At 51.5% G+C, this 26,769-nt stretch overlaps 2 gene segments (V, D, J or C); both read right to left on the bottom strand.

The window, feature by feature from the left end:
• The window catches only part of LOC129198883 (Ig mu chain C region-like), a gene marked incomplete at its 5' end in the record, with an annotated part of 75,176 nt that overhangs the window by 39,600 nt on the left and 8,807 nt on the right, over positions 1-26,769 (bottom strand).
• Positions 23,911-24,545, bottom strand: LOC129198896 (immunoglobulin heavy variable 3-23-like). The segment is given in 2 exon segments: positions 23,911-24,308; positions 24,420-24,545. Coding segments are annotated over 2 exon segments (438 nt in total).

Here is a 26,769-nt window from a genome sequence, read left to right as displayed (position 1 = left end):
ATCACCAGCGTAACCACCAGCACCACGGTGACACAGGGGGGCACAAAATCACCCACCCCGGGGCATATCTGGGGCAGAAAGGGCGATAAGGACCAAAAAACCCCAGAATTAGGACCAAAAACCCCAGAATTAGGACCAAAACCCCCAGAATTAGCACAAAAAACCCAGAATTAGGACAAAAACCTCCAGAATTAGGACAAAAACCCCAGAATTAGGACCAAAAACCCCAGAATTAGGACCAAAATGCCCACATAAGGTGTAGAAATGCCCATCTTGGTGGCCAAAAATGCCACCAAAAGGGCCAGAACCTGCAAAATCCTTCCCATCTCTTGCGGGAAACGGCCGTAAAACCCAAAGAGATGCCAAGATTTGGGCTGGAAATGGCTCGACATGGGAAAACATCCCCGGATTTGCAGGAAAACTGGAAAAAAATGGCAAAAGCGGCCCCGGATTGCGCTGAAAATTCACCCTAGATGAGAAAAAAATCGCCGATGGGGTTTTTGTCGCTGTGTGCACCACCGTGATCACAAGCATAAGCACCAAAACCATAGTAACCACAAGTACCAAAACCACCAGCACCCACGGTGACACAGGGCGGCACAAAATCCCCCACCCCCGGCGCACATTTGGGGCAAAAATGGCGATAAAGAGGAAAACCCTCCAGATTCAGGACAAAAATGCCCATATAATCACACAAAAGCCCAGGTTTGGTCCCAAAATGCCACAAAAAAGGGAAAAATCTGAACAGTTGGGGCAAACCCCAGCCAAAACCTCCCGAGAATGGCCCCAAAATCCAAAAAGATTTCAATAGGTGGGGGGGGAAAATGGCTCTACGTGGCGAAACATCCCCCGATCTGCAGGCAAATTGGAAAAAATTCCCCAGATTGGGGTGAAAACGCACCCCAGGTGACAAAGCATCCGTGTGCTGGGGTAACGATGGCCAGGAAAGGAAAAGCGTCGGCAGATTTGGGGGAAAAGGCGGCAGAAAAGCCCAAAGCGTGCCCAGATTGGCGTCGAGAATGGCCCAGAGAGCCAAAGAAATGCCCAGCTTGGGGTCCAAACTGGCCAAAAAAGGCAAACTATGGCCAGAGTTGGGTCAGAAGTGGCCAGAAAAACCAGAGCGAGCCTACGCTGGGGTGAAAAATGGCCCAGAAAGGCAGAAGGCGGCCAAGAGTTGGGTCAAGGTTGGACCAAAGAGCCAAAGCCTGCCCAGCTTTGGGTCAAAACTCTCCAGAAAAGAGAAAGCATGGCCAGATTTGGGTCAAAAGTGGCCAGAAAAACCAAAGCAAGGCCAGATTTGGGTCAAAAATGGGCAAGAAGAGCCCAAGAATGCCCAGATTTGGGTCCAAGCTGGCCAGAATAAACAAAGCAAGCCCAGATTTGGGTCAAAAATGGGCAAGAAGAGCCCAAGAATGCCCAGATTTGGGTCCAAACAGTCCCCAAGAGGGAAAAAACCGCAGAGTTGCTGCGGAAGTGGCCAGAAAGAGGAAGAGCAGCGGTTTTGTCACCGCCTGCACCACCGTGATAAGCATCAGCAGAACCACCAGCACCCACGGTGACACAGGGGGGCACAAAATCCCCCACCCCCGGCGCAGATCTGGGGCACAAAGGGCGATAAGGACAAAAAAACCCCAGAATTAGGACAAAAACCCCAGAATTAGGACAAAAAACCCCCGAATTAGGACCAAAATGCCCACATAAGGTGTAGAAATGCCCATCTTGGTGGCCAAAAATGCCACCAAAAGGGCCAGAACCTGCAAAATCCTTCCCATCTCTTGCGGGAAACGGCCGTAAAACCCAAAGAGATGCCAAGATTTGGGCTGGAAATGGCTCGACATGGGAAAACATCCCCGGATTTGCAGGAAAACTGGAAAACAATGGCAAAAGTGGCCCCGGATTGCGCTGAAAATTCACCCTAGATGAGAAAAAAATCGCCAATGGGGTTTTTGTCGCTGTGTGCACCACCGTGATCACAACCATAGTAACCAGAACCACAAGTACCAAAACCACCAGCACCCACGGTGACACAGGGCGGCACAAAATCCCCCACCCCCGGCGCACATTTGGGGCAAAAATGGCGATAAAGAGGAAAACCCTCCAGATTCAGGACAAAAATGCCCATATAATCACACAAAAGCCCAGGTTTGGTCCCAAAATGCCACAAAAAAGGGAAAAATCTGAACAGTTGGGGCAAACCCCAGCCAAAACCTCCCGAGAATGGCCCCAAAATCCAAAAAGATTTCAATAGTTGGGGGGGAAAAATGGCTCTACGTGGCGAAACATCCCCCGATCTGCAGGCAAATTGGAAAAAATTCCCCAGATTGGGGTGAAAACGCACCCCAGGTGACAAAGCATCCGTGTGCTGGGGTAACGATGGCCAGGAAAGGAAAAGCGTCGGCAGATTTGGGGGAAAAGGTGGCAGAAAAGCCCAAAGCGTGCCCAGATTGGCGTCGAGAATGGCCCAGAGAGCCAAAGAAATGCCCAGCTTGGGGTCCAAACTGGCCAAAAAAGGCAAACTATGGCCAGAGTTGGGTCAGAAGTGGCCAGAAAAACCAGAGCGAGCCTACGCTGGGGTGAAAAATGGCCCAGAAGGGCAGAAGGCGGCCAAGAGTTGGGTCAAGGTTGGACCAAAGAGCCAAAGCCTGCCCAGCTTTGGGTCAAAACTCTCCAGAAAAGAGAAAGCATGGCCAGATTTGGGTCAAAAGTGGCCAGAAAAACCAAAGGAAGCCCAGATTTGGGTCAAAAATGGGCAAGAAGAGCCCAAGAATGCCCAGATTTGGGTCCAAACAGTCCCCAAGAGGGAAAAAACCGCAGAGTTGCTGCGGAAGTGGCCAGAAAGAGGAAGAGCAGCGGTTTTGTCACCGCCTGCACCACCGTGATAAGCATCAGCAGAACCACCAGCACCCACGGTGACACAGGGGGGCACAAAATCCCCCACCCCCGGTGCATTTTTGGGGCAGAAATGGTGACAAAGAGGAAACCACCCCAGATTCAGGACAAAAATGCCCATATAATCACACAAAAGCCCAGGTTTGGTCCCAAAATGCCATCAAAATGCCCAGGTTTGGGTCAAAACCCTTCAGAAACGGCCAAGAATGCCAAGTTCTGGGTCCAAATTGCTCCAAAGAGCCAAGGTCTGGCCAAAGTTGGGTCGGGAATATCCCCAAGAGCCGATGCATGCCCCGATGGGGGTCAAAACTGCCCAGAAAAGGCAACGGCTGTCTCCATTTCCCTGGAAACTTGCCCCAAAGTGCAACGCTATGCCCAGATTTGGCTCCAAACGGGCAAGAAGAGCCAAAGAAGGCGCCAAGTTGGGGCAAAAATGGCTCAAACAGCCAAAGCGTGCCCAGATGGGGGTCACAACTGGCCCCAACGCTCAAAGGAGAACCCAGATTTGGGGCAAGAGTGAGCCCCCGGCGCCGTTTTGGTCACCGCCTGCAGCACCGTGACGATCATCACCAGCGTAACCACCAGCACCACGGTGACACAGGGGGGCACAAAATCACCCACCCCCGGGGCATATCTGGGGCAGAAAGGGCGATAAGGACCAAAAATACCCAGAATTAGGACCAAAACCCCCAGAATTAGGAACAAAACCCCCAGAATTAGCACAAAAAACCCAGAATTAGGACAAAAAAACCCAGAATTAGGACAAAAACCCCAGAATTAGGACAAAAACCCCAGAATTAGGACCAAAATGCCCACATAAGGTGTAGAAATGCCCATCTTGGTGGCCAAAAATGCCACCAAAAGGGCCAGAACCTGCAAAATCCTTCTCATCTCTTGCGGGAAACGGCCATAAAACCCAAAGAGATGCCAAGATTTGGGCTGGAAATGGCTCGACATGGGAAAACATCCCCGGATTTGCAGGAAAACTGGAAAAAAATGGCAAAAGCGGCCCCGGATTGCGCTGAAAATTCACCCTAGATGAGAAAAAAATCGCCAATGGGGTTTTTGTCGCTGTGTGCACCACTGTGATCACAACCATAGCAAGCACAACCATAGTAACCACAAGCAGAAGCACCACAACCACCAGCACCCACGGTGACACAGGGCGGCACAAAATCCCCCACCCCCGGCGCACATTTGGGGCAAAAATGGCGATAAAGAGGAAAACCCTCCAGATTCAGGAGAAAAATGCCCATATAATCACACAAAAGCCCAGGTTTGGTCCCAAAATGCCACAAAAAAGGGAAAAATCTGAACAGTTGGGGCAAACCCCAGCCAAAACCTCCCGAGAATGGCCCCAAAATCCAAAAAGATTTCAATAGGTGGGGGGGGAAAATGGCTCTACGTGGCGAAACATCCCCCGATCTGCAGGCAAATTGGAAAAAATTCCCCAGATTGGGGTGAAAACGCACCCCAGGTGACAAAGCATCCGTGTGCTGGGGTAACGATGGCCAGGAAAGGAAAAGCGTCGGCAGATTTGGGGGAAAAGGCGGCAGAAAAGCCCAAAGCGTGCCCAGATTGGGGTCGAGAATGGCCCAGAGAGCCAAAGAAATGCCCAGCTTGGGGTCCAAACTGGCCAAAAAAGGCAAACTATGGCCAGAGTTGGGTCAGAAGTGGCCAGAAAAACCAGAGCGAGCCTACGCTGGGGTGAAAAATGGCCCAGAAGGGCAGAAGGCGGCCAAGAGTTGGGTCAAGGTTGGACCAAAGAGCCAAAGCCTGCCCAGCTTTGGGTCAAAACTCTCCAGAAAAGAGAAAGCATGGCCAGATTTGGGTCAAAAGTGGCCAGAAAAACCAGAGCGAGCCCAGATTTGGGTCAAAAATGGGCAAGAAGAGCCCAAGAATGCCCAGATTTGAGTCCAAGCTGGCCAGAAAAAACAAAACAAGCCCAGATTTGGGTCAAAAATGGGCAAGAAGAGCCCAAGAATGCCCAGATTTGGGTCCAAACAGTCCCCAAGAGGGAAAAAACTGCAGAGTTGCTGCGGAAGTGGCCAGAAAGAGGAAGAGCAGCGGTTTTGTCACCGCCTGCACCACCGTGATAAGCATCAGCATAACCACCAGCACCCACGGTGACACAGGGGGGCACAAAATCCCCCACCCCCGGTGCATTTTTGGGGCAGAAATGGTGACAAAGAGGAAACCACCCCAGATTCAGGACAAAAATGCCCATATAATCACACAAAAGCCCAGGTTTGGTCCCAAAATGCCATCAAAATGCCCAGGTTTGGGTCAAAACCCTTCAGAAACGGCCAAGAATGCCAAGTTCTGGGTCCAAATTGCTCCAAAGAGCCAAGGTCTGGCCAAAGTTGGGTCGGGAATATCCCCAAGAGCCGACGCACGCCCCGATGGGGGTCAAAACTGCCCAGAAAAGGCAACGGCTGTCTCCATTTCCCTGGAAACTTGCCCCAAAGTGCAACGCTATGCCCAGATTTGGCTCCAAACGGGCAAGAAGAGCCAAAGAAGGCGCCAAGTTGGGGCAAAAATGGCTCAAACAGCCAAAGCGTGCCCAGATGGGGGTCACAACTGGCCCCAACGCTCAAAGGAGAACCCAGATTTGGGGCAAGAGTGAGCCCCCGGCGCCGTTTTGGTCACCGCCTGCAGCACCGTGACGATCATCACCAGCGTAACCACCAGCACCACGGTGACACAGGGGGGCACAAAATCACCCACCCCGGGGCATATCTGGGGCAGAAAGGGCGATAAGGACCAAAAATACCCAGAATTAGGACCAAAAACCCCAGAATTAGGACCAAAACCCCCAGAATTAGCACAAAAAACCCAGAATTAGGACAAAAAAACCCAGAATTAGGACAAAAACCCCAGAATTAGGACAAAAACCCCCGAATTAGGACCAAAATGCCCACATAAGGTGTAGAAATGCCCATCTTGGTGGCCAAAAATGCCACCAAAAGGGCCAGAACCTGCAAAATCCTTCCCATCTCTTGCGGGAAACGGCCGTAAAACCCAAAGAGATGCCAAGATTTGGGCTGGAAATGGCTCGACATGGGAAAACATCCCCGGATTTGCAGGAAAACTGGAAAACAATGGCAAAAGCGGCCCCGGATTGCGCTGAAAATTCACCCTAGATGAGAAAAAAATCGCCAATGGGGTTTTTGTCGCTGTGTGCACCACCGTGATCACAACCATAGTAACCAGAACCACAAGTACCAAAACCACCAGCACCCACGGTGACACAGGGCGGCACAAAATCCCCCACCCCCGGCGCACATTTGGGGCAAAAATGGCGATAAAGAGGAAAACCCTCCAGATTCAGGACAAAAATGCCCATATAATCACACAAAAGCCCAGGTTTGGTCCCAAAATGCCACAAAAAAGGGAAAAATCTGAACAGTTGGGGCAAACCCCAGCCAAAACCTCCCGAGAATGGCCCCAAAATCCAAAAAGATTTCAATAGGTGGGGGGGGAAAATGGCTCTACGTGGCGAAACATCCCCCGATCTGCAGGCAAATTGGAAAAAATTCCCCAGATTGGGGTGAAAACGCACCCCAGGTGACAAAGCATCCGTGTGCTGGGGTAACGATGGCCAGGAAAGGAAAAGCGTCGGCAGATTTGGGGGAAAAGGCGGCAGAAAAGCCCAAAGCGTGCCCAGATTGGCGTCGAGAATGGCCCAGAGAGCCAAAGAAATGCCCAGCTTGGGGTCCAAACTGGCCAAAAAAGGCAAACTATGGCCAGAGTTGGGTCAGAAGTGGCCAGAAAAACCAGAGCGAGCCTACGCTGGGGTGAAAAATGGCCCAGAAGGGCAGAAGGCGGCCAAGAGTTGGGTCAAGGTTGGACCAAAGAGCCAAAGCCTGCCCAGCTTTGGGTCAAAACTCTCCAGAAAAGAGAAAGCATGGCCAGATTTGGGTCAAAAGTGGCCAGAAAAACCAAAGCAAGCCCAGATTTGGGTCAAAAATGGGCAAGAAGAGCCCAAGAATGCCCAGATTTGGGTCCAAACAGTCCCCAAGAGGGAAAAAACCGCAGAGTTGCTGCGGAAGTGGCCAGAAAGAGGAAGAGCAGCGGTTTTGTCACCGCCTGCACCACCGTGATAAGCATCAGCAGAACCACCAGCACCCACGGTGACACAGGGGGGCACAAAATCCCCCACCCCCGGCGCATATCTGGGGCACAAAGGGCGATAAGGACAAAAAACCCCAGAATTAGGAGAAAAAACCCCCGAATTAGGACCAAAATGCCCACATAAGGTGTAGAAATGCCCATCTTGGTGGCCAAAAATGCCACCAAAAGGGCCAGAACCTGCAAAATCCTTCCCATCTCTTGCGGGAAACGGCCGTAAAACCCAAAGAGATGCCAAGATTTGGGCTGGAAATGGCTCGACATGGGAAAACATCCCCGGATTTGCAGGAAAACTGGAAAAAAATGGCAAAAGCGGCCCCGGATTGCGCTGAAAATTCACCCTAGATGAGAAAAAAATCGCCAATGGGGTTTTTGTCGCTGTGTGCACCACCGTGATCACAACCATAGTAACCACAAGCAGAAGCACCACAACCACCAGCACCCACGGTGACACAGGGCGGCACAAAATCCCCCACCCCCGGCGCACATTTGGGGCAAAAATGGCGATAAAGAGGAAAACCCTCCAGATTCAGGAGAAAAATGCCCATATAATCACACAAAAGCCCAGGTTTGGTCCCAAAATGCCACAAAAAAGGGAAAAATCTGAACAGTTGGGGCAAACCCCAGCCAAAACCTCCCGAGAATGGCCCCAAAATCCAAAAAGATTTCAATAGTTGGGGGGGGAAAATGGCTCTACGTGGCGAAACATCCCCCGATCTGCAGGCAAATTGGAAAAAATTCCCCAGATTGGGGTGAAAACGCACCCCAGGTGACAAAGCATCCGTGTGCTGGGGTAACGATGGCCAGGAAAGGAAAAGCGTCGGCAGATTTGGGGGAAAAGGCGGCAGAAAAGCCCAAAGCGTGCCCAGATTGGCGTCGAGAATGGCCCAGAGAGCCAAAGAAATGCCCAGCTTGGGGTCCAAACTGGCCAAAAAAGGCAAACTATGGCCAGAGTTGGGTCAGAAGTGGCCAGAAAAACCAGAGCGAGCCTACGCTGGGGTGAAAAATGGCCCAGAAGGGCAGAAGGCGGCCAAGAGTTGGGTCAAGGTTGGACCAAAGAGCCAAAGCCTGCCCAGCTTTGGGTCAAAACTCTCCAGAAAAGAGAAAGCATGGCCAGATTTGGGTCAAAAGTGGCCAGAAAAACCAGAGCGAGGCCAGATTTGGGTCAAAAATGGGCAAGAAGAGCCCAAGAATGCCCAGATTTGAGTCCAAGCTGGCCAGAAAAAACAAAACAAGCCCAGATTTGGGTCAAAAATGGGCAAGAAGAGCCCAAGAATGCCCAGATTTGGGTCCAAACAGTCCCCAAGAGGGAAAAAAACCGCAGAGTTGCTGCGGAAGTGGCCAGAAAGAGGAAGAGCAGCGGTTTTGTCACCGCCTGCACCACCGTGATAAGCATCAGCAGAACCACCAGCACCCACGGTGACACAGGGGGGCACAAAATCCCCCACCCCCGGTGCATTTTTGGGGCAGAAATGGTGACAAAGAGGAAACCACCCCAGATTCAGGACAAAAATGCCCATATAATCACACAAAAGCCCAGGTTTGGTCCCAAAATGCCATCAAAATGCCCAGGTTTGGGTCAAAACCCTTCAGAAACGGCCAAGAATGCCAAGTTCTGGGTCCAAATTGCTCCAAAGAGCCAAGGTCTGGCCAAAGTTGGGTCGGGAATATCCCCAAGAGCCGACGCACGCCCCGATGGGGGTCAAAACTGCCCAGAAAAGGCAATGGCTGTCTCCATTTCCCTGGAAACTTGCCCCAAAGTGCAACGCTATGCCCAGATTTGGCTCCAAACAGGCAAGAAGAGCCAAAGAAGGCGCCAAGTTGGGTCAAAAATGGCTCAAACAGCCAAAGCGTGCCCAGATGGGGGTCACAACTGGCCCCAACGCTCAAAGGAGTACCCAGATTTGGGGCAAGAGTGAGCCCCCGGCGCCGTTTTGGTCACCGCCTGCAGCACCGTGACGATCATCACCAGCGTAACCACCAGCACCACGGTGACACAGGGGGGCACAAAATCACCCACCCCGGGGCATATCTGGGGCAGAAAGGGCGATAAGGACCAAAAATACCCAGAATTAGGACCAAAACCCCCAGAATTAGGAACAAAACCCCCAGAATTAGCACAAAAAACCCAGAATTAGGACAAAAAAACCCAGAATTAGGACAAAAACCCCAGAATTAGGACAAAAACCCCCGAATTAGGACCAAAATGCCCACATAAGGTGTAGAAATGCCCATCTTGGTGGCCAAAAATGCCACCAAAAGGGCCAGAACCTGCAAAATCCTTCCCATCTCTTGCGGGAAACGGCCGTAAAACCCAAAGAGATGCCAAGATTTGGGCTGGAAATGGCTCGACATGGGAAAACATCCCCGGATTTGCAGGAAAACTGGAAAAAAATGGCAAAAGCGGCCCCGGATTGCGCTGAAAATTCACCCTAGATGAGAAAAAAATCGCCAATGGGGTTTTTGTCGCTCTGTGCACCACCGTGATCACAACCATAGTAACCACAAGCAGAAGCACCACAACCACCAGCACCCACGGTGACACAGGGCGGCACAAAATCCCCCACCCCCGGCGCACATTTGGGGCAAAAATGGCAATAAAGAGGAAAACCCTCCAGATTCAGGAGAAAAATGCCCATATAATCACACAAAAGCCCAGGTTTGGTCCCAAAATGCCACAAAAAAGGGAAAAATCTGAACAGTTGGGGCAAACCCCAGCCAAAACCTCCCGAGAATGGCCCCAAAATCCAAAAAGATTTCAATAGTTGGGGGGGAAAAATGGCTCTACGTGGCGAAACATCCCCCGATCTGCAGGCAAATTGGAAAAAATTCCCCAGATTGGGGTGAAAACGCACCCCAGGTGACAAAGCATCCGTGTGCTGGGGTAACGATGGCCAGGAAAGGAAAAGCGTCGGCAGATTTGGGGGAAAAGGCGGCAGAAAAGCCCAAAGCGTGCCCAGATTGGCGTCGAGAATGGCCCAGAGAGCCAAAGAAATGCCCAGCTTGGGGTCCAAACTGGCCAAAAAAGGCAAACTATGGCCAGAGTTGGGTCAGAAGTGGCCAGAAAAACCAGAGCGAGCCTACGCTGGGGTGAAAAATGGCCCAGAAGGGCAGAAGGCGGCCAAGAGTTGGGTCAAGGTTGGACCAAAGAGCCAAAGCCTGCCCAGCTTTGGGTCAAAACTCTCCAGAAAAGAGAAAGCATGGCCAGATTTGGGTCAAAAGTGGCCAGAAAAACCAAAGGAAGCTCAGATTTGCGTGAAGAACGGCCCAAGGAGCCCCAAAATTGCCCAGATTTGGGTCATAAGTGGCCAGAAAAACCAAAGCAAGGCCAGATTTGGGTCAAAAATGGGCAAGAAGAGCCCAAGAATGCCCAGATTTGGGTTAAGGTTGGACCAAAGAGCCAAAGCCAGCCCAGATTTGGGTCAAAAGTGGCCAGAAAAAACAAAGCAAGCCCAGATTTGGGTCAAAAATGGGCAAGAAGAGCCCAAGAATGCCCAGATTTGGGTCCAAACAGTCCCCAAGAGGGAAAAAACCGCAGAGTTGCTGCGGAAGTGGCCAGAAAGAGGAAGAGCAGCGGTTTTGTCACCGCCTGCACCACCGTGATAAGGAGCAGCAGAACCACCAGCACCCACGGTGACACAGGGGGGCACAAAATCCCCCACCCCCGGCGCAGATCTGGGGCACAAAGGGCGATAAGGACAAAAAACCCCCAGAATTAGGACAAAACCCCCCAGAATTAGGACAAAAAACCCCAGAATTAGGACCAAAATGCCCACATAAGGTGTAGAAATGCCCATCTTGGTGGCCAAAAATGCCACCAAAAGGGCCAGAACCTGCAAAATCCTTCCCATCTCTTGCGGGAAACGGCCGTAAAACCCAAAGAGATGCCAAGATTTGGGCTGGAAATGGCTCGACATGGGAAAACATCCCCGGATTTGCAGGAAAACTGGAAAACAATGGCAAAAGCGGCCCCGGATTGCGCTGAAAATTCACCCTAGATGAGAAAAAAATCGCCGATGGGGTTTTTGTCGCTCTGTGCACCACCGTGATCACAAGCATCAGCACCAAAACCAGAAGTACCACAACCACCACCACCCACGGTGACACGGCGGCACAAAATCCCCCCCGGTGCATATTTGGGGCAAAAATGCTGATAAGGACAAAAAAACCCCAGATTCAGGACAAAAATGCCCATATAATCACAAAAAACCCCCATGTTTGGTCCAAAAAATGCCATAAAAAAGGGAAAAATCTGAACAGTTGGGGCAAACCCCAGCCAAAACCTCCCGAGAATGGCCCCAAAATCCAAAAAGATTTCAATAGGTGGGGGGGGAAAATGGCTCTACGTGGCGAAACATCCCCCGATCTGCAGGCAAATTGGAAAAAATTCCCCAGATTGGGGTGAAAACGCACCCCAGGTGACAAAGCATCCGTGTGCTGGGGTAACGATGGCCAGGAAAGGAAACGCGTCGGCAGATTTGGGGGAAAAGGTGGCAGAAAAGCCCAAAGCGTGCCCAGATTGGCGTCGAGAATGGCCCAGAGAGCCAAAGAAATGCCCAGCTTGGGGTCCAAACTGGCCAAAAAAGGCAAACTATGGCCAGAGTTGGGTCAGAAGTGGCCAGAAAAACCAGAGCGAGCCTACGCTGGGGTGAAAAATGGCCCAGAAAGGCAGAAGGCGGCCAAGAGTTGGGTCAAGGTTGGACCAAAGAGCCAAAGCCTGCCCAGCTTTGGGTCAAAACTCTCCAGAAAAGAGAAAGCATGGCCAGATTTGGGTCAAAAGTGGCCAGAAAAAACAAAGCAAGCCCAGATTTGGGTCAAAAATGGGCAAGAAGAGCCCAAGAATGCCCAGATTTGGGTCCAAACAGTCCCCAAGAGGGAAAAAACCGCAGAGTTGCTGCGGAAGTGGCCAGAAAGAGGAAGAGCAGCGGTTTTGTCACCGCCTGCACCACCGTGATAAGCATCAGCATAACCACCAGCACCCACGGTGACACAGGGGGGCACAAAATCCCCCACCCCCGGTGCATTTTTGGGGCAGAAATGGTGACAAAGAGGAAACCACCCCAGATTCAGGACAAAAATGCCCATATAATCACACAAAAGCCCAGGTTTGGTCCCAAAATGCCATCAAAATGCCCAGGTTTGGGTCAAAACCCTTCAGAAACGGCCAAGAATGCCAAGTTCTGGGTCCAAATTGCTCCAAAGAGCCAAGGTCTGGCCAAAGTTGGGTCGGGAATATCCCCAAGAGCCGATGCATGCCCCGATGGGGGTCAAAACTGCCCAGAAAAGGCAACGGCTGTCTCCATTTCCCTGGAAACTTGCCCCAAAGTGCAACGCTATGCCCAGATTTGGCTCCAAACGGGCAAGAAGAGCCAAAGAAGGCGCCAAGTTGGGTCAAAAATGGCTCAAACAGCCAAAGCGTGCCCAGATGGGGGTCACAACTGGCCCCAACGCTCAAAGGAGAACCCAGATTTGGGGCAAGAGTGAGCCCCCAGCGCCGTTTTGGTCACCGCCTGCAGCACCGTGACGATCATCACCAGCGTAACCACCAGCACCACGGTGACACAGGGGGGCACAAAATCACCCACCCCGGGGCATATCTGGGGCAGAAAGGGCGATAAGGACCAAAAATACCCAGAATTAGGACCAAAACCCCCAGAATTAGGACCAAAACCCCCAGAATTAGCACAAAAAACCCAGAATTAGGACAAAAAAAACCCAGAATTAGGACAAAAACCCCAGAATTAGGACAAAAACCCCAGAATTAGGACCAAAATGCCCACATAAGGTGTAGAAATGCCCATCTTGGTGGCCAAAAATGCCACCAAAAGGGCCAGAACCTGCAAAATCCTTCTCATCTCTTGCGGGAAACGGCCGTAAAACCCAAAGAGATGCCAAGATTTGGGCTGGAAATGGCTCGACATGGGAAAACATCCCCGGATTTGCAGGAAAACTGGAAAAAAATGGCAAAAGCGGCCCCGGATTGCGCTGAAAATTCACCCTAGATGAGAAAAAAATCGCCAATGGGGTTTTTGTCGCTGTGTGCACCACCGTGATCACAAGCATAAGCACCAAAACCATAGTAACCACAAGTACCAAAACCACCAGCACCCACGGTGACACAGGGCGGCACAAAATCCCCCACCCCCGGCGCACATTTGGGGCAAAAATGGCGATAAAGAGGAAAACCCTCCAGATTCAGGACAAAAATGCCCATATAATCACACAAAAGCCCAGGTTTGGTCCCAAAATGCCACAAAAAAGGGAAAAATCTGAACAGTTGGGGCAAACCCCAGCCAAAACCTCCCGAGAATGGCCCCAAAATCCAAAAAGATTTCAATAGTTGGGGGGGAAAAATGGCTCTACGTGGCGAAACATCCCCCGATCTGCAGGCAAATTGGAAAAAATTCCCCAGATTGGGGTGAAAACGCACCCCAGGTGACAAAGCATCCGTGTGCTGGGGTAACGATGGCCAGGAAAGGAAAAGCGTCGGCAGATTTGGGGGAAAAGGCGGCAGAAAAGCCCAAAGCGTGCCCAGATTGGCGTCGAGAATGGCCCAGAGAGCCAAAGAAATGCCCAGCTTGGGGTCCAAACTGGCCAAAAAAGGCAAACTATGGCCAGAGTTGGGTCAGAAGTGGCCAGAAAAACCAGAGCGAGCCTACGCTGGGGTGAAAAATGGCCCAGAAGGGCAGAAGGCGGCCAAGAGTTGGGTCAAGGTTGGACCAAAGAGCCAAAGCCTGCCCAGCTTTGGGTCAAAACTCTCCAGAAAAGAGAAAGCATGGCCAGATTTGGGTCAAAAGTGGCCAGAAAAACCAGAGCGAGCCCAGATTTGGGTCAAAAATGGGCAAGAAGAGCCCAAGAATGCCCAGATTTGAGTCCAAGCTGGCCAGAAAAAACAAAGCAAGCCCAGATTTGGGTCAAAAATGGGCAAGAAGAGCCCAAGAATGCCCAGATTTGGGTCCAAACAGTCCCCAAGAGGGAAAAAACCGCAGAGTTGCTGCGGAAGTGGCCAGAAAGAGGAAGAGCAGCGGTTTTGTCACCGCCTGCACCACCGTGATAAGCATCAGCATAACCACCAGCACCCACGGTGACACAGGGGGGCACAAAATCCCCCACCCCCGGTGCATTTTTGGGGCAGAAATGGTGACAAAGAGGAAACCACCCCAGATTCAGGACAAAAATGCCCATATAATCACACAAAAGCCCAGGTTTGGTCCCAAAATGCCATCAAAATGCCCAGGTTTGCCTCAAAACCCTTCAGAAACGGCCAAGAATGCCAAGTTCTGGGTCCAAATTGCTCCAAAGAGCCAAGGTCTGGCCAAAGTTGGGTCGGGAATATCCCCAAGAGCCGACGCATGCCCCGATGGGGGTCAAAACTGCCCAGAAAAGGCAACGGCTGTCTCCATTTCCCTGGAAACTTGCCCCAAAGTGCAACGCTATGCCCAGATTTGGCTCCAAACGGGCAAGAAGAGCCAAAGAAGGCGCCAAGTTGGGGCAAAAATGGCTCAAACAGCCAAAGCGTGCCCAGATGGGGGTCACAACTGGCCCCAACGCTCAAAGGAGAACCCAGATTTGGGGCAAGAGTGAGCCCCCGGCGCCGTTTTGGTCACCGCCTGCAGCACCGTGACGATCATCACCACCGTAACCACCAGCACCACGGTGACACAGGGGGGCACAAAATCCCCCACCCCGGGGCATATCTGGGGCAGAAAGGGCGATAAGGACCAAAAATACCCAGAATTAGGACCAAAAACCCCAGAATTAGGACCAAAACCCCCAGAATTAGCACAAAAAACCCAGAATTAGGACAAAAAAACCCAGAATTAGGACAAAACCCCCAGAATTAGGACAAAAACCCCAGAATTAGGACCAAAATGCCCACATAAGGTGTAGAAATGCCCATCTTGGTGGCCAAAAATGCCACCAAAAGGGCCAGAACCTGCAAAATCCTTCCCATCTCTTGCGGGAAACGGCCATAAAACCCAAAGAGATGCCAAGATTTGGGCTGGAAATGGCTCGACATGGGAAAACATCCCCGGATTTGCAGGAAAACTGGAAAACAATGGCAAAAGCGGCCCCGGATTGCGCTGAAAATTCACCCTAGATGAGAAAAAAATCGCCAATGGGGTTTTTGTCGCTGTGTGCACCACTGTGATCACAACCATAGCAAGCACAACCATAGTAACCACAAGCAGAAGCACCACAACCACCAGCACCCACGGTGACACAGGGCGGCACAAAATCCCCCACCCCCGGCGCACATTTGGGGCAAAAATGGCGATAAAGAGGAAAACCCTCCAGATTCAGGACAAAAATGCCCATATAATCACACAAAAGCCCAGGTTTGGTCCCAAAATGCCACAAAAAAGGGAAAAATCTGAACAGTTGGGGCAAACCCCAGCCAAAACCTCCCGAGAATGGCCCCAAAATCCAAAAAGATTTCAATAGGTGGGGGGGGAAAATGGCTCTACGTGGCGAAACATCCCCCGATCTGCAGGCAAATTGGAAAAAATTCCCCAGATTGGGGTGAAAACGCACCCCAGGTGACAAAGCATCCGTGTGCTGGGGTAACGATGGCCAGGAAAGGAAAAGCGTCGGCAGATTTGGGGGAAAAGGCGGCAGAAAAGCCCAAAGCGTGCCCAGATTGGCGTCGAGAATGGCCCAGAGAGCCAAAGAAATGCCCAGCTTGGGGTCCAAACTGGCCAAAAAAGGCAAACTATGGCCAGAGTTGGGTCAGAAGTGGCCAGAAAAACCAGAGCGAGCCTACGCTGGGGTGAAAAATGGCCCAGAAGGGCAGAAGGCGGCCAAGAGTTGGGTCAAGGTTGGACCAAAGAGCCAAAGCCTGCCCAGCTTTGGGTCAAAACTCTCCAGAAAAGAGAAAGCATGGCCAGATTTGGGTCAAAAGTGGCCAGAAAAACCAAAGGAAGCCCAGATTTGGGTCAAAAATGGGCAAGAAGAGCCCAAGAATGCCCAGATTTGGGTCCAAGCTGGCCAGAATAAACAAAGCAAGGCCAGATTTGGGTCAAAAATGGGCAAGAAGAGCCCAAGAATGCCCAGATTTGGGTCCAAAGAGTCCCCAAGAGGGAAAAAACCGCAGAGTTGCTGCGGAAGTGGCCAGAAAGAGGAAGAGCAGGGTTTTTGTCACCGCCTGCACCACCGTGATAAGCATCAGCATAACCACCAGCACCCACGGTGACACAGGGGGGCACAAAATCCCCCACCCCCGGCGCAGATCTGGGGCACAAAGGGCGATAAGGACAAAAAACCCCCAGAATTAGGACAAAACCCCCCAGAATTAGGAGAAAAAACCCCCGAATTAGGACCAAAATGCCCACATAAGGTGTAGAAATGCCCATCTTGGTGGCCAAAAATGCCACCAAAAGGGCCAGAACCTGCAAAATCCTTCCCATCTCTTGCGGGAAACGGCCGTAAAACCCAAAGAGATGCCAAGATTTGGGCTGGAAATGGCTCGACATGGGAAAACATCCCCGGATTTGCAGGAAAACTGGAAAAAAATGGCAAAAGCGGCCCCGGATTGCGCTGAAAATTCACCCTAGATGAGAAAAAAATCGCCAATGGGGTTTTTGTCGCTGTGTGCACCACCGTGATCACAAGCATAAGCACCAAAACCATAGTAACCACAAGTACCAAAACCACCAGCACCCACGGTGACACAGGGCGGCACAAAATCCCCCACCCCCGGCGCACATTTGGGGCAAAAATGGCGATTAAGAGGAAAACCCTCCAGATTCAGGACAAAAATGCCCATATAATCACACAAAAGCCCAGGTTTGGTCCCAAAATGCCACAAAAAAGGGAAAAATCTGAACAGTTGGGGCAAACCCCAGCCAAAACCTCCCGAGAATGGCCCCAAAATCCAAAAAGATTTCAATATCTGGGGGGGAAAAATGGCTCTACGTGGCGAAACATCCCCCGATCTGCAGGCAAATTGGAAAAAATTCCCCAGATTGGGGTGAAAACGCACCCCAGGTGACAAAGCATCCGTGTGCTGGGGTAACGATGGCCAGGAAAGGAAAAGCGTCAGCAGATTTGGGGGAAAAGGCGGCAGAAAAGCCCAAAGCGTGCCCAGATTGGGGTCGAGAATGGCCCAGAGAGCCAAAGAAATGCCCAGCTTGGGGTCCAAACTGGCCAAAAAAGGCAAACTATGGCCAGAGTTGGGTCAGAAGTGGCCAGAAAAACCAGAGCGAGCCTACGCTGGGGTGAAAAATGGCCCAGAAGGGCAGAAGGCGGCCAAGAGTTGGGTCAAGGTTGGACCAAAGAGCCAAAGCCTGCCCAGCTTTGGGTCAAAACTCTCCAGAAAAGAGAAAGCATGGCCAGATTTGGGTCAAAAGTGGCCAGAAAAACCAAAGGAAGCTCAGATTTGCGTGAAGAACGGCCCAAGGAGCCCCAAAATTGCCCAGATTTGGGTCATAAGTGGCCAGAAAAACCAAAGCAAGGCCAGATTTGGGTCAAAAATGGGCAAGAAGAGCCCAAGAATGCCCAGATTTGGGTTAAGGTTGGACCAAAGAGCCAAAGCCAGCCCAGATTTGGGTCAAAAGTGGCCAGAAAAAACAAAGCAAGCCCAGATTTGGGTCAAAAATGGGCAAGAAGAGCCCAAGGTCTGGCCAGATTTGGGTCCAAAGAGTCCCCAAGAGGGAAAAAACCGCAGAGTTGCTGCGGAAGTGGCCAGAAAGAGGAAGAGCAGGGTTTTTGTCACCGCCTGCACCACCGTGATAAGCATCAGCATAACCACCAGCACCCACGGTGACACAGGGGGGCACAAAATCCCCCACCCCCGGTGCATTTTTGGGGCAGAAATGGTGACAAAGAGGAAACCACCCCAGATTCAGGACAAAAATGCCCATATAATCACACAAAAGCCCAGGTTTGGTCCCAAAATGCCATCAAAATGCCCAGGTTTGCCTCAAAACCCTTCAGAAACGGCCAAGAATGCCAAGTTCTGGGTCCAAATTGCTCCAAAGAGCCAAGGTCTGGCCAAAGTTGGGTCGGGAATATCCCCAAGAGCCGACGCATGCCCCGATGGGGGTCAAAACTGCCCAGAAAAGGCAACGGCTGTCTCCATTTCCCTGGAAACTTGCCCCAAAGTGCAACGCTATGCCCAGATTTGGCTCCAAACGGGCAAGAAGAGCCAAAGAAGGCGCCAAGTTGGGTCAAAAATGGCTCAAACAGCCAAAGCGTGCCCAGATGGGGGTCACAACTGGCCCCAACGCTCAAAGGAGAACCCAGATTTGGGGCAAGAGTGAGCCCCCGGCGCCGTTTTGGTCACCGCCTGCAGCACCGTGACGATCATCACCAGCGTAACCACCAGCACCACGGTGACACAGGGGGGCACAAAATCCCCCCCCACCAGGGCATATCTGGGGCAGAAAGGGCGATAAGGACCAAAAAACCCCAGAATTAGGACCAAAACCCCCAGAATTAGGACCAAAAGCCCCAGAATTAGCACAAAAAACCCAGAATTAGGACCAAAAACCCCAGAATTAGGACAAAAAGCTCCAGAATTAGGACAAAAACCCCAGAATTAGGACCAAAATGCCCACATAAGGTGTAGAAATGCCCATCTTGGTGGCCAAAAATGCCACCAAAAGGGCCAGAACCTGCAAAATCCTTCCCATCTCTTGCGGGAAACGGCCGTAAAACCCAAAGAGATGCCAAGATTTGGGCTGGAAATGGCTCGACATGGGAAAACATCCCCGGATTTGCAGGAAAACTGGAAAAAAATGGCAAAAGCGGCCCCGGATTGCGCTGAAAATTCACCCTAGATGAGAAAAAAATCGCCAATGGGGTTTTTGTCGCTCTGTGCACCACCGTGATCACAACCATAGCAACCAGAACCACAAGTACCATAACCACCAGCACCCACGGTGACACAGGGCGGCACAAAATCCCCCACCCCCGGCGCACATTTGGGGCAAAAATGGCGATAAAGAGGAAAACCCTCCAGATTCAGGAGAAAAATGCCCATATAATCACACAAAAGCCCAGGTTTGGTCCCAAAATGCCACAAAAAAGGGAAAAATCTGAACAGTTGGGGCAAACCCCAGCCAAAACCTCCCGAGAATGGCCCCAAAATCCAAAAAGATTTCAATAGTTGGGGGGGGAAAATGGCGCTATGTGGCGAAACATCCCCCGATCTGCAGGCAAATTGGAAAAAATTCCCCAGATTGGGGTGAAAACGCACCCCAGGTGACAAAGCATCCGTGTGCTGGGGTAACGATGGCCAGGAAAGGAAAAGCGTCGGCAGATTTGGGGGAAAAGGCGGCAGAAAAGCCCAAAGCGTGCCCAGATTGGGGTCGAGAATGGCCCAGAGAGCCAAAGAAATGCCCAGCTTGGGGTCCAAACTGGCCAAAAAAGGCAAACTATGGCCAGAGTTGGGTCAGAAGTGGCCAGAAAAACCAGAGCGAGCCTACGCTGGGGTGAAAAATGGCCCAGAAGGGCAGAAGGCGGCCAAGAGTTGGGTCAAGGTTGGACCAAAGAGCCAAAGCCTGCCCAGCTTTGGGTCAAAACTCTCCAGAAAAGAGAAAGCATGGCCAGATTTGGGTCAAAAGTGGCCAGAAAAACCAAAGGAAGCCCAGATTTGGGTCAAAAATGGGCAAGAAGAGCCCAAGAATGCCCAGATTTGGGTCAAGGTTGGACCAAAGAGCCAAAGCCTGCCCAGCTTTGGGTCAAAAGTGGCCAGAAAAAGCAAAGGAAGCCCAAAATTTTTGCCGGAAAGGAAATATTATCCCAAATTGTTTTGAGAAATCTGGCCATAACCAGCAACGAAATTCCCATATTTTGGGGGGAAACGGGCGTAAAAAACCATAAAAAATGTGAATATTGGGGGGTAAAAATGGGCGTCAAAGCCTAAAGGTGGTGATATCGGGGTAAAAGTGGCCAGAAACGGCCAAACTGGGCATCGACGCCAAAACACAGCCGGGGTCGGTGGGAGGGGGCCGGAAAAAAAGGGCATCGAAACCCAAAACCCGCCCCGATTTGGGGCGAAAGTGGCCAAAAGTGAGAAAACGACCCCAACGTCGACTGCGACACCCGGGAGAAGGGGAAAAATGGGTGAGATTTGGGGCGAAACGGGCAAAACCAGGCTCGTATTTGGCGAAAAATGGGGTTTAAGGGGTATTTTGCCGTCGATTTGGCCCGAAAAAACCCAAAATCGCGTTTATTTTGGTCAAAAATATCTGCAGGTTGCGGGGAAAATCGGCCAGAAAGGATCGAATATGCCCAAATTCCCCGGCAAATTGGGCGTAAAAGCCGAAATCACGGCGATATTTGGGAGAAAAAGGGCAAAAAAAACCCCAAAACCCCAATCCCCAGATTTGAGGTGAAAATGACCAAAAATGGGTAAAAAAAAAAAATAACAAAATCCCCGGATTTTGGCAAATCGCCCCATAAATGGCGAAATCTCCCCGCTCTTTGGGTGGGAGGGGGGACGGGGACGCAGTGAAGGGAGGTCCGGGTTCGTTGCAAGGGTCTGGGTGCCATGGGAGGGTGCTTGGGTGCCATGGGAGGGTGCTTGGGTGCTTTGCAAGGGTCTGAGCTCCATGGAAGGGGGATTGGGTGCTACACAAAGGGTCTTGGGTGCCCCGTAATGGTTCTTGGGTGCTTTGGAAGGGTCTGAGCTCCATGGAAGGGGGATTGGGTGCTACACAAAGGGTCTTGGGTGCCCCGTAATGGTTCTTGGGTGCTTTGGAAGGGTCTGAGCTCCATGGAAGGGGGATTGGGTGCTACGCAAAGGGTCTTGGGTGGCCCATAACGGTTCTTGGGTGCTTTGGAAGGGTCTGAGCTTCATGGAAGGGTTCTCACGGTCCATGGAAGGGTGCTTGGGTGCCCCGTGAAGGCACTTGGGTGCTTTGGAAGGGTCTGAGCTTCATGGAAGGGTGCTAGGGTGCTACGCAAAGGGTCTTGGGTGGCCCATAACGGTTCTTGGGTGCTTTGGAAGGGTCTGAGCTCCATGGAAGGGTGCTAGGGTGCTACGCAAAGGGTCTTGGGTGGCCCATAACGGTTCTTGGGTGCTTTGGAAGGGTCTGAGCTCCATGGAAGGGGTCTCATGCTCCATGGAAGGGTGCTTGGGTGCCATGGAAGGGTGCTTGGGTGCTTTGCAAGGGTCTGAGCTTCATGCAAAGGTGCTTGGGTGGCCTGCAAAGACTCTTGGGTGCCCCATGAAGGCATTTGGGTGCTTTGGAAGGGTCTGAGCTCCATGGAAGGGGGATTGGGTGCTACGCAAAGGGTCTTGGGTGGACCATAATGGTTCTTGGGTGCTTTGGAAGGGTCTGAGCTTCATGGAAGGGTTCTCATGCTCCATGGAAGGGTGCTTGGGTGCCATGGAAGGGTGCTTGGGTGCTTTGCAAGGGTCTGAGCTTCATGCAACGGTGCTTGGGTGGCCTGCAAAGACTCTTGGGTGCCCCGTGAAGGCACTTGGGTGCTTTGGAAGGGTCTGAGCTCCATGGAAGGGGGATTGGGTGCTACGCAAAGGGTCTTGGGTGGACCATAATGGTTCTTGGGTGCTTTGGAAGGGTCTGAGCTTCATGGAAGGGTTCTCATGCTCCATGGAAGCGTGCTTGGGTGCCATGGAAGGGTGCTTGGGTGCTTTGCAAGGGTCTGAGCTTCATGCAACGGTGCTTGGGTGGCCTGCAAAGACTCTTGGGTGCCCCGTGAAGGCACTTGGGTGCTTTGGAAGGGTCTGAGCTCCATGGAAGGGGGATTGGGTGCTACGCAAAGGGTCTTGGGTGGACCATAATGGTTCTTGGGTGCTTTGGAAGGGTCTGAGCTTCATGGAAGGGTTCTCATGCTCCATGGAAGGGTGCTTGGGTGCCATGGAAGGGTGCTTGGGTGCCATGGAAGGGTGCTTGGGTGCTTTGCGAGGGTCTGAGCTTCATGCAACGGTGCTTGGGTGGCCTGCAAAGACTCTTGGGTGCCCCGTGAAGGCACTTGGGTGCTTTGGAAGGGTCTGAGCTTCATGGAAGGGGGATTGGGTGCTAAGCAAAGGGTCTTGGGTGGCCCATAACGGTTCTTGGGTGCTTTGGAAGGGTCTGAGCTTCATGGAAGGGTTCTCATGCTCCATGGAAGGGTGCTTGGGTGCCATGGAAGGGTGCTTGGGTGCTTTGCAAGGGTCTGAGCTTCATGCAACGGTGCTTGGGTGGCCTGCAAAGACTCTTGGGTGCCCCGTGAAGGCACTTGGGTGCTTTGGAAGGGTCTGAGCTCCATGGAAGGGGGATTGGGTGCTACGCAAAGGGTCTTGGGTGGACCATAATGGTTCTTGGGTGCTTTGGAAGGGTCTGAGCTTCATGGAAGGGTTCTCATGCTCCATGGAAGCGTGCTTGGGTGCCATGGAAGGGTGCTTGGGTGCTTTGCAAGGGTCTGAGCTTCATGCAACGGTGCTTGGGTGGCCTGCAAAGACTCTTGGGTGCCCCGTGAAGGCACTTGGGTGCTTTGGAAGGGTCTGAGCTCCATGGAAGGGGGATTGGGTGCTACGCAAAGGGTCTTGGGTGGACCATAATGGTTCTTGGGTGCTTTGGAAGGGTCTGAGCTTCATGGAAGGGTTCTCATGCTCCATGGAAGGGTGCTTGGGTGCCATGGAAGGGTGCTTGGGTGCCATGGAAGGGTGCTTGGGTGCTTTGCGAGGGTCTGAGCTTCATGCAACGGTGCTTGGGTGGCCTGCAAAGACTCTTGGGTGCCCCGTGAAGGCACTTGGGTGCTTTGGAAGGGTCTGAGCTTCATGGAAGGGGGATTGGGTGCTAAGCAAAGGGTCTTGGGTGGCCCATAACGGTTCTTGGGTGCTTTGGAAGGGTCTGAGCTTCATGGAAGGGTTCTCATGCTCCATGGAAGGGTGCTTGGGTGCCATGGAAGGGTGCTTGGGTGCTTTGCAAGGGTCTGAGCTTCATGCAACGGTGCTTGGGTGGCCTGCAAAGACTCTTGGGTGCCCCGTGAAGGCACTTGGGTGCTTTGGAAGGGTCTGAGCTCCATGGAAGGGGGATTGGGTGCTACGCAAAGGGTCTTGGGTGGACCATAATGGTTCTTGGGTGCTTTGGAAGGGTCTGAGCTCCATGGAAGGGTTCTCATGCTCCGTGGAAGGGTGCTTGGGTGCCATGGAAGGGTGCTTGGGTGCTTTGTAAGGGTCTGAGCTTCATGGAAGGGTGCTAGGGTGCTATGCAAAGGGTCTTGGGTGGCCTGCAAAGACTCTTGGGTGCTTTACAAGGGCCTCATCCTTCATGCAAGGGGGATTGGGTGCTCTGCAAAGGGTCTTGGGTGCCCCGTGAAGGCACTTGGGTGCTTTGGAAGGGTCTGAGCTTCATGGAAGGGTGCTTGGGTGCCCTGCAAGGAGGATTGGGTGCCTCATAAAGGCTCTTGGGTGCCCTGCAAAGGGTCTCATCCTTCATGCAAAGGGTGCTTGGGTGCCCTGTGAAGGGTCCTGGCTCCACGCAAGGGCGCTTGGGTGCCCCGTAAAGACTCTTGGGTGCTTTGCGAAAGGTCTGGGCTCCACGCAAGGGATCTCATGCTCCATGGAAGGGTGCTCGGGTGCCCTGCAGAGGGTCCAATCTTCATGCAAAGGGCTCTTGGGTGCCCCATGACGTCTTTTGGGTGTCTCATAACATCTCTTGGGTGCCCCATGACGTTTCTTGGGTGTCTCATAACATCTCTTGGGTGCCCCATGACGTCTCTTGGGTGCTTCAGAGGGTCTGGGCTTCATGCGAAGGTTCTCATCCACCACGCAAGGTCTCCGTGGTGCCCTGCAAAGGTCTCCGAGCTCCTCAAAAGGCTCTTGAGTGCCCCGCTAAGGTCCCGGCCGCTGAGCGAAACCCCAGACTTTCCTACCGCAACCGTCCAAGCGCGGCAAAGAAAACCGCGAGCCCTCGAGCGTCGCTTCCCTCCAGCTCCCAACGGGCCGAGCCGTCAAGGGTTGGGTGGCGGGGTGGTGGGGGTGTTTTTTTTTGGCGAGCCGCTCGCCGCCTCGGCGTCGCCGTGAGCAGCTTTCGCGCAGTAGTAGGTGGCCGTGTCGTCGGCCCTGAGGCTGTTCATCTGCAGCTTGAGCGTGCTCTGGGAGTTGTCCCTGGAGATGGTGAAGCGCCCTTGCACCGCCGACGCGTAGCTTGGGTTTCTACCATCGTCGTCAATACCCGCGACCCACTCGAGACCTTTCCCGGGCGCCTGTCGCACCCAACTCATGTCGTAGCTGCTGAAGGTGAAGCCAGAGGCCTTGCAGAGGAGGGTGAGGGACCCCCCGGGTGGCTGGAGGCCCCCTCCGGACTCGACCAGCTGCACGGCCGCCCGCAGCCCTGGGGAAGGAGGAAGGACACAATTGAGTCGCCCACTCCCGCCATCGCCCTCCAGCTCCGCGCCCGGGCAGGGATGGGGGTGAGCGGGGGTGGGGGAGGTTTGGGTCCTACCTGGGAGGGCTGCCAGGAGGAGGAGGAGGATGGTGGAAGCCGAGGAGAAGGCCATGGTGAAGAGGAGAAGAGGGTCAGGGGAAGGGATGCGGTGCCATGGTGGGACCCCGGCGGGGGTTTTTAAAGACGCCGAGCGCTTGGGGGAGGGGGATTTGCATGAGGTGGCTCCGCCCCCACCCCCCTCACCCCCACCCCAATTCTATTCCCCCCCCTTTCCACCCAATGGGGGGGGGGGGTTAATTACAAATCTCGTTAGGCGGCGGGGATTCGAGGGCTTGAATTGGAAGGGGCGGCCATGGCTTTGTTTACGGGGAATTGTTTAATTACGGGGTGTCCCGGGGGGAATTAATCGCAGCTGCGTGGCGAATTATTTAATTAAAGGCGTCCGGAGGGAATTAATTGCAGCTGTGTGGCAAATTATTTAATTAAAGGTCTCCAGGGGGAATTAATTGCAGCTGCGTGGCGAATTGTTTAATTAAAGGTCGTTCGGGAATTAATTGCAGATGTACAGTGAATTATTTAATTACAAAGTCTTTGGGGGAATTAATTGCAGATGTACAGTGAATTATTTAATTAAAGGTCTTTCAGGAATTAATTGCAGATGTACACTGAATTATTTAATTAAAGGTCTCCAGGGGGAATTAATTGCAGATGTACACTGAATTATTTAATTAAAGGTCTTTCGGGAATTATTTGCAGATGTACGGTGAATTATTTAATTAAAGGTCTCCAGGGGGAATTAATTGCAGATGTACAGTGAATTATTTAATTAAAGGTGTTTCAGGAATTAATTGCAGATGTACACTGAATTGTTTAATTAAAGGTCTCTGGGGAATTAATCGCAGCTGTACAGTGAATTATTTAATTACAAAGTCTTTGGGGAATTAATTGCAGCTGTACACCAAGTTATTTAATTACAAAGTCTTTGGGGAATTAATTGCAGCTGTACACTGAATTATTTAATTAAAGGTCTCTGGGGAATTAATCGCAGCCGTGCGCTGAATTAATTAATTGCCAGCCCTTGCAGCGCGCCCTGATCACTTCTTTGCAGGGAATATTTTAATTGCAATCTCTGCCGCGGAGCCTCAGAGCTTCTCTGGCCTCCGTTAATTAATTAATTGCCAGCTCTGCAGTGCCCTGATTAATTACTTGCCCCAATTAATTAATTGCAAACTCTGCAGTGCCCTGATGAATTATTTGCTCTGAATTAATTAACTGCCAGCTCTGCAGTTGCCTGATCACTTATTTGCCCTGAATTAATTAATTACCAGCTCTGCAGTGCCCTGATTAATTACTTGCCCCAATTAATTAATTGCCAGCTCTGCAGTGCCCTAATCACATATTTACTCTGAATTAATTAATTGCCAGCTCTGCAGTGCCACAATCACTTATTTGCCCCAATTAATTAATTGCCAGCTCTGCAGTGCCCTGATCACTTAATTACTCTGAATTAATTAATTGCCAGCTCTGCAGTGCCACAATCACTTATTTGCCCTGAATTAATTAATTGCCAGCTCTGCAGTGCCACGATCACTTAATTACTCTGAATTAATTAATTGCCAGCAGTGCAGTGCCCTGATGACTTCTTTACCCCAATTAATTAATTGCCAGCTCTGCAGTGCCCTGATCATTATATACCCTGAATTAATTAATTGCCAGCTCTGCAGTGCCACGATCACTTAATGACTCTGAATTAATTAATTGCCAGCTCTGCAGTGCCCTGATGATTTATTTACCCCAATTAATTAATTGCCAGCTCTGCAGTGCCCTGATCACTTAATTATTCTGAATTAATTAATTGCCAACTCCGCACTGCTCTAATCAGTGATTTACCCCAATTAATTAATTGGCAGCTCTGCAGTTGCCTGATCACTTATTTGCCCTGAATTAATTAATTACCAGCTCTGCAGTGCCCTGATCATTATTTACCCTGAATTAATTAATTGCAAACCCTTCAGTGCCCTGATCACTTATTTGCCCTGAATTAATTAATTGGCAGCTCTGCAGTGCCCTGATCACTTGATTACCCTGAATTAATTAATTGCAAACCCTTTAGTGTCCTGATCATTATATACCCTGAATTAATTAATTGCCAGCTCTGCAGTGCCACGATCACTTAATGACTCTGAATTAATTAATTGCCAGCTCTGCAGTGCCCTGATCACTTGATTACCCTGAATTAATTAATTGCAAACCCTTTAGTGTCCTGATCATTATATACCCTGAATTAATTAATTGCCAGCTCTGCAGTGCCACGATCACTTAATGACTCTGAATTAATTAATTGCCAGCTCTGCAGTGCCCTGATCACTTGATTATCCTGAATTAATTAATTGCAAACCCTTTAGTG

This window comes from Grus americana, chromosome 37, assembly GCF_028858705.1.
Source record: "Grus americana isolate bGruAme1 chromosome 37, bGruAme1.mat, whole genome shotgun sequence".
In the NCBI taxonomy this organism is placed as follows: domain Eukaryota; kingdom Metazoa; phylum Chordata; class Aves; order Gruiformes; family Gruidae; genus Grus; species Grus americana.
The sequence above is the reverse complement of the archived record's forward strand: the minus strand, read 5'-3'. Positions and strand labels throughout refer to the sequence as shown.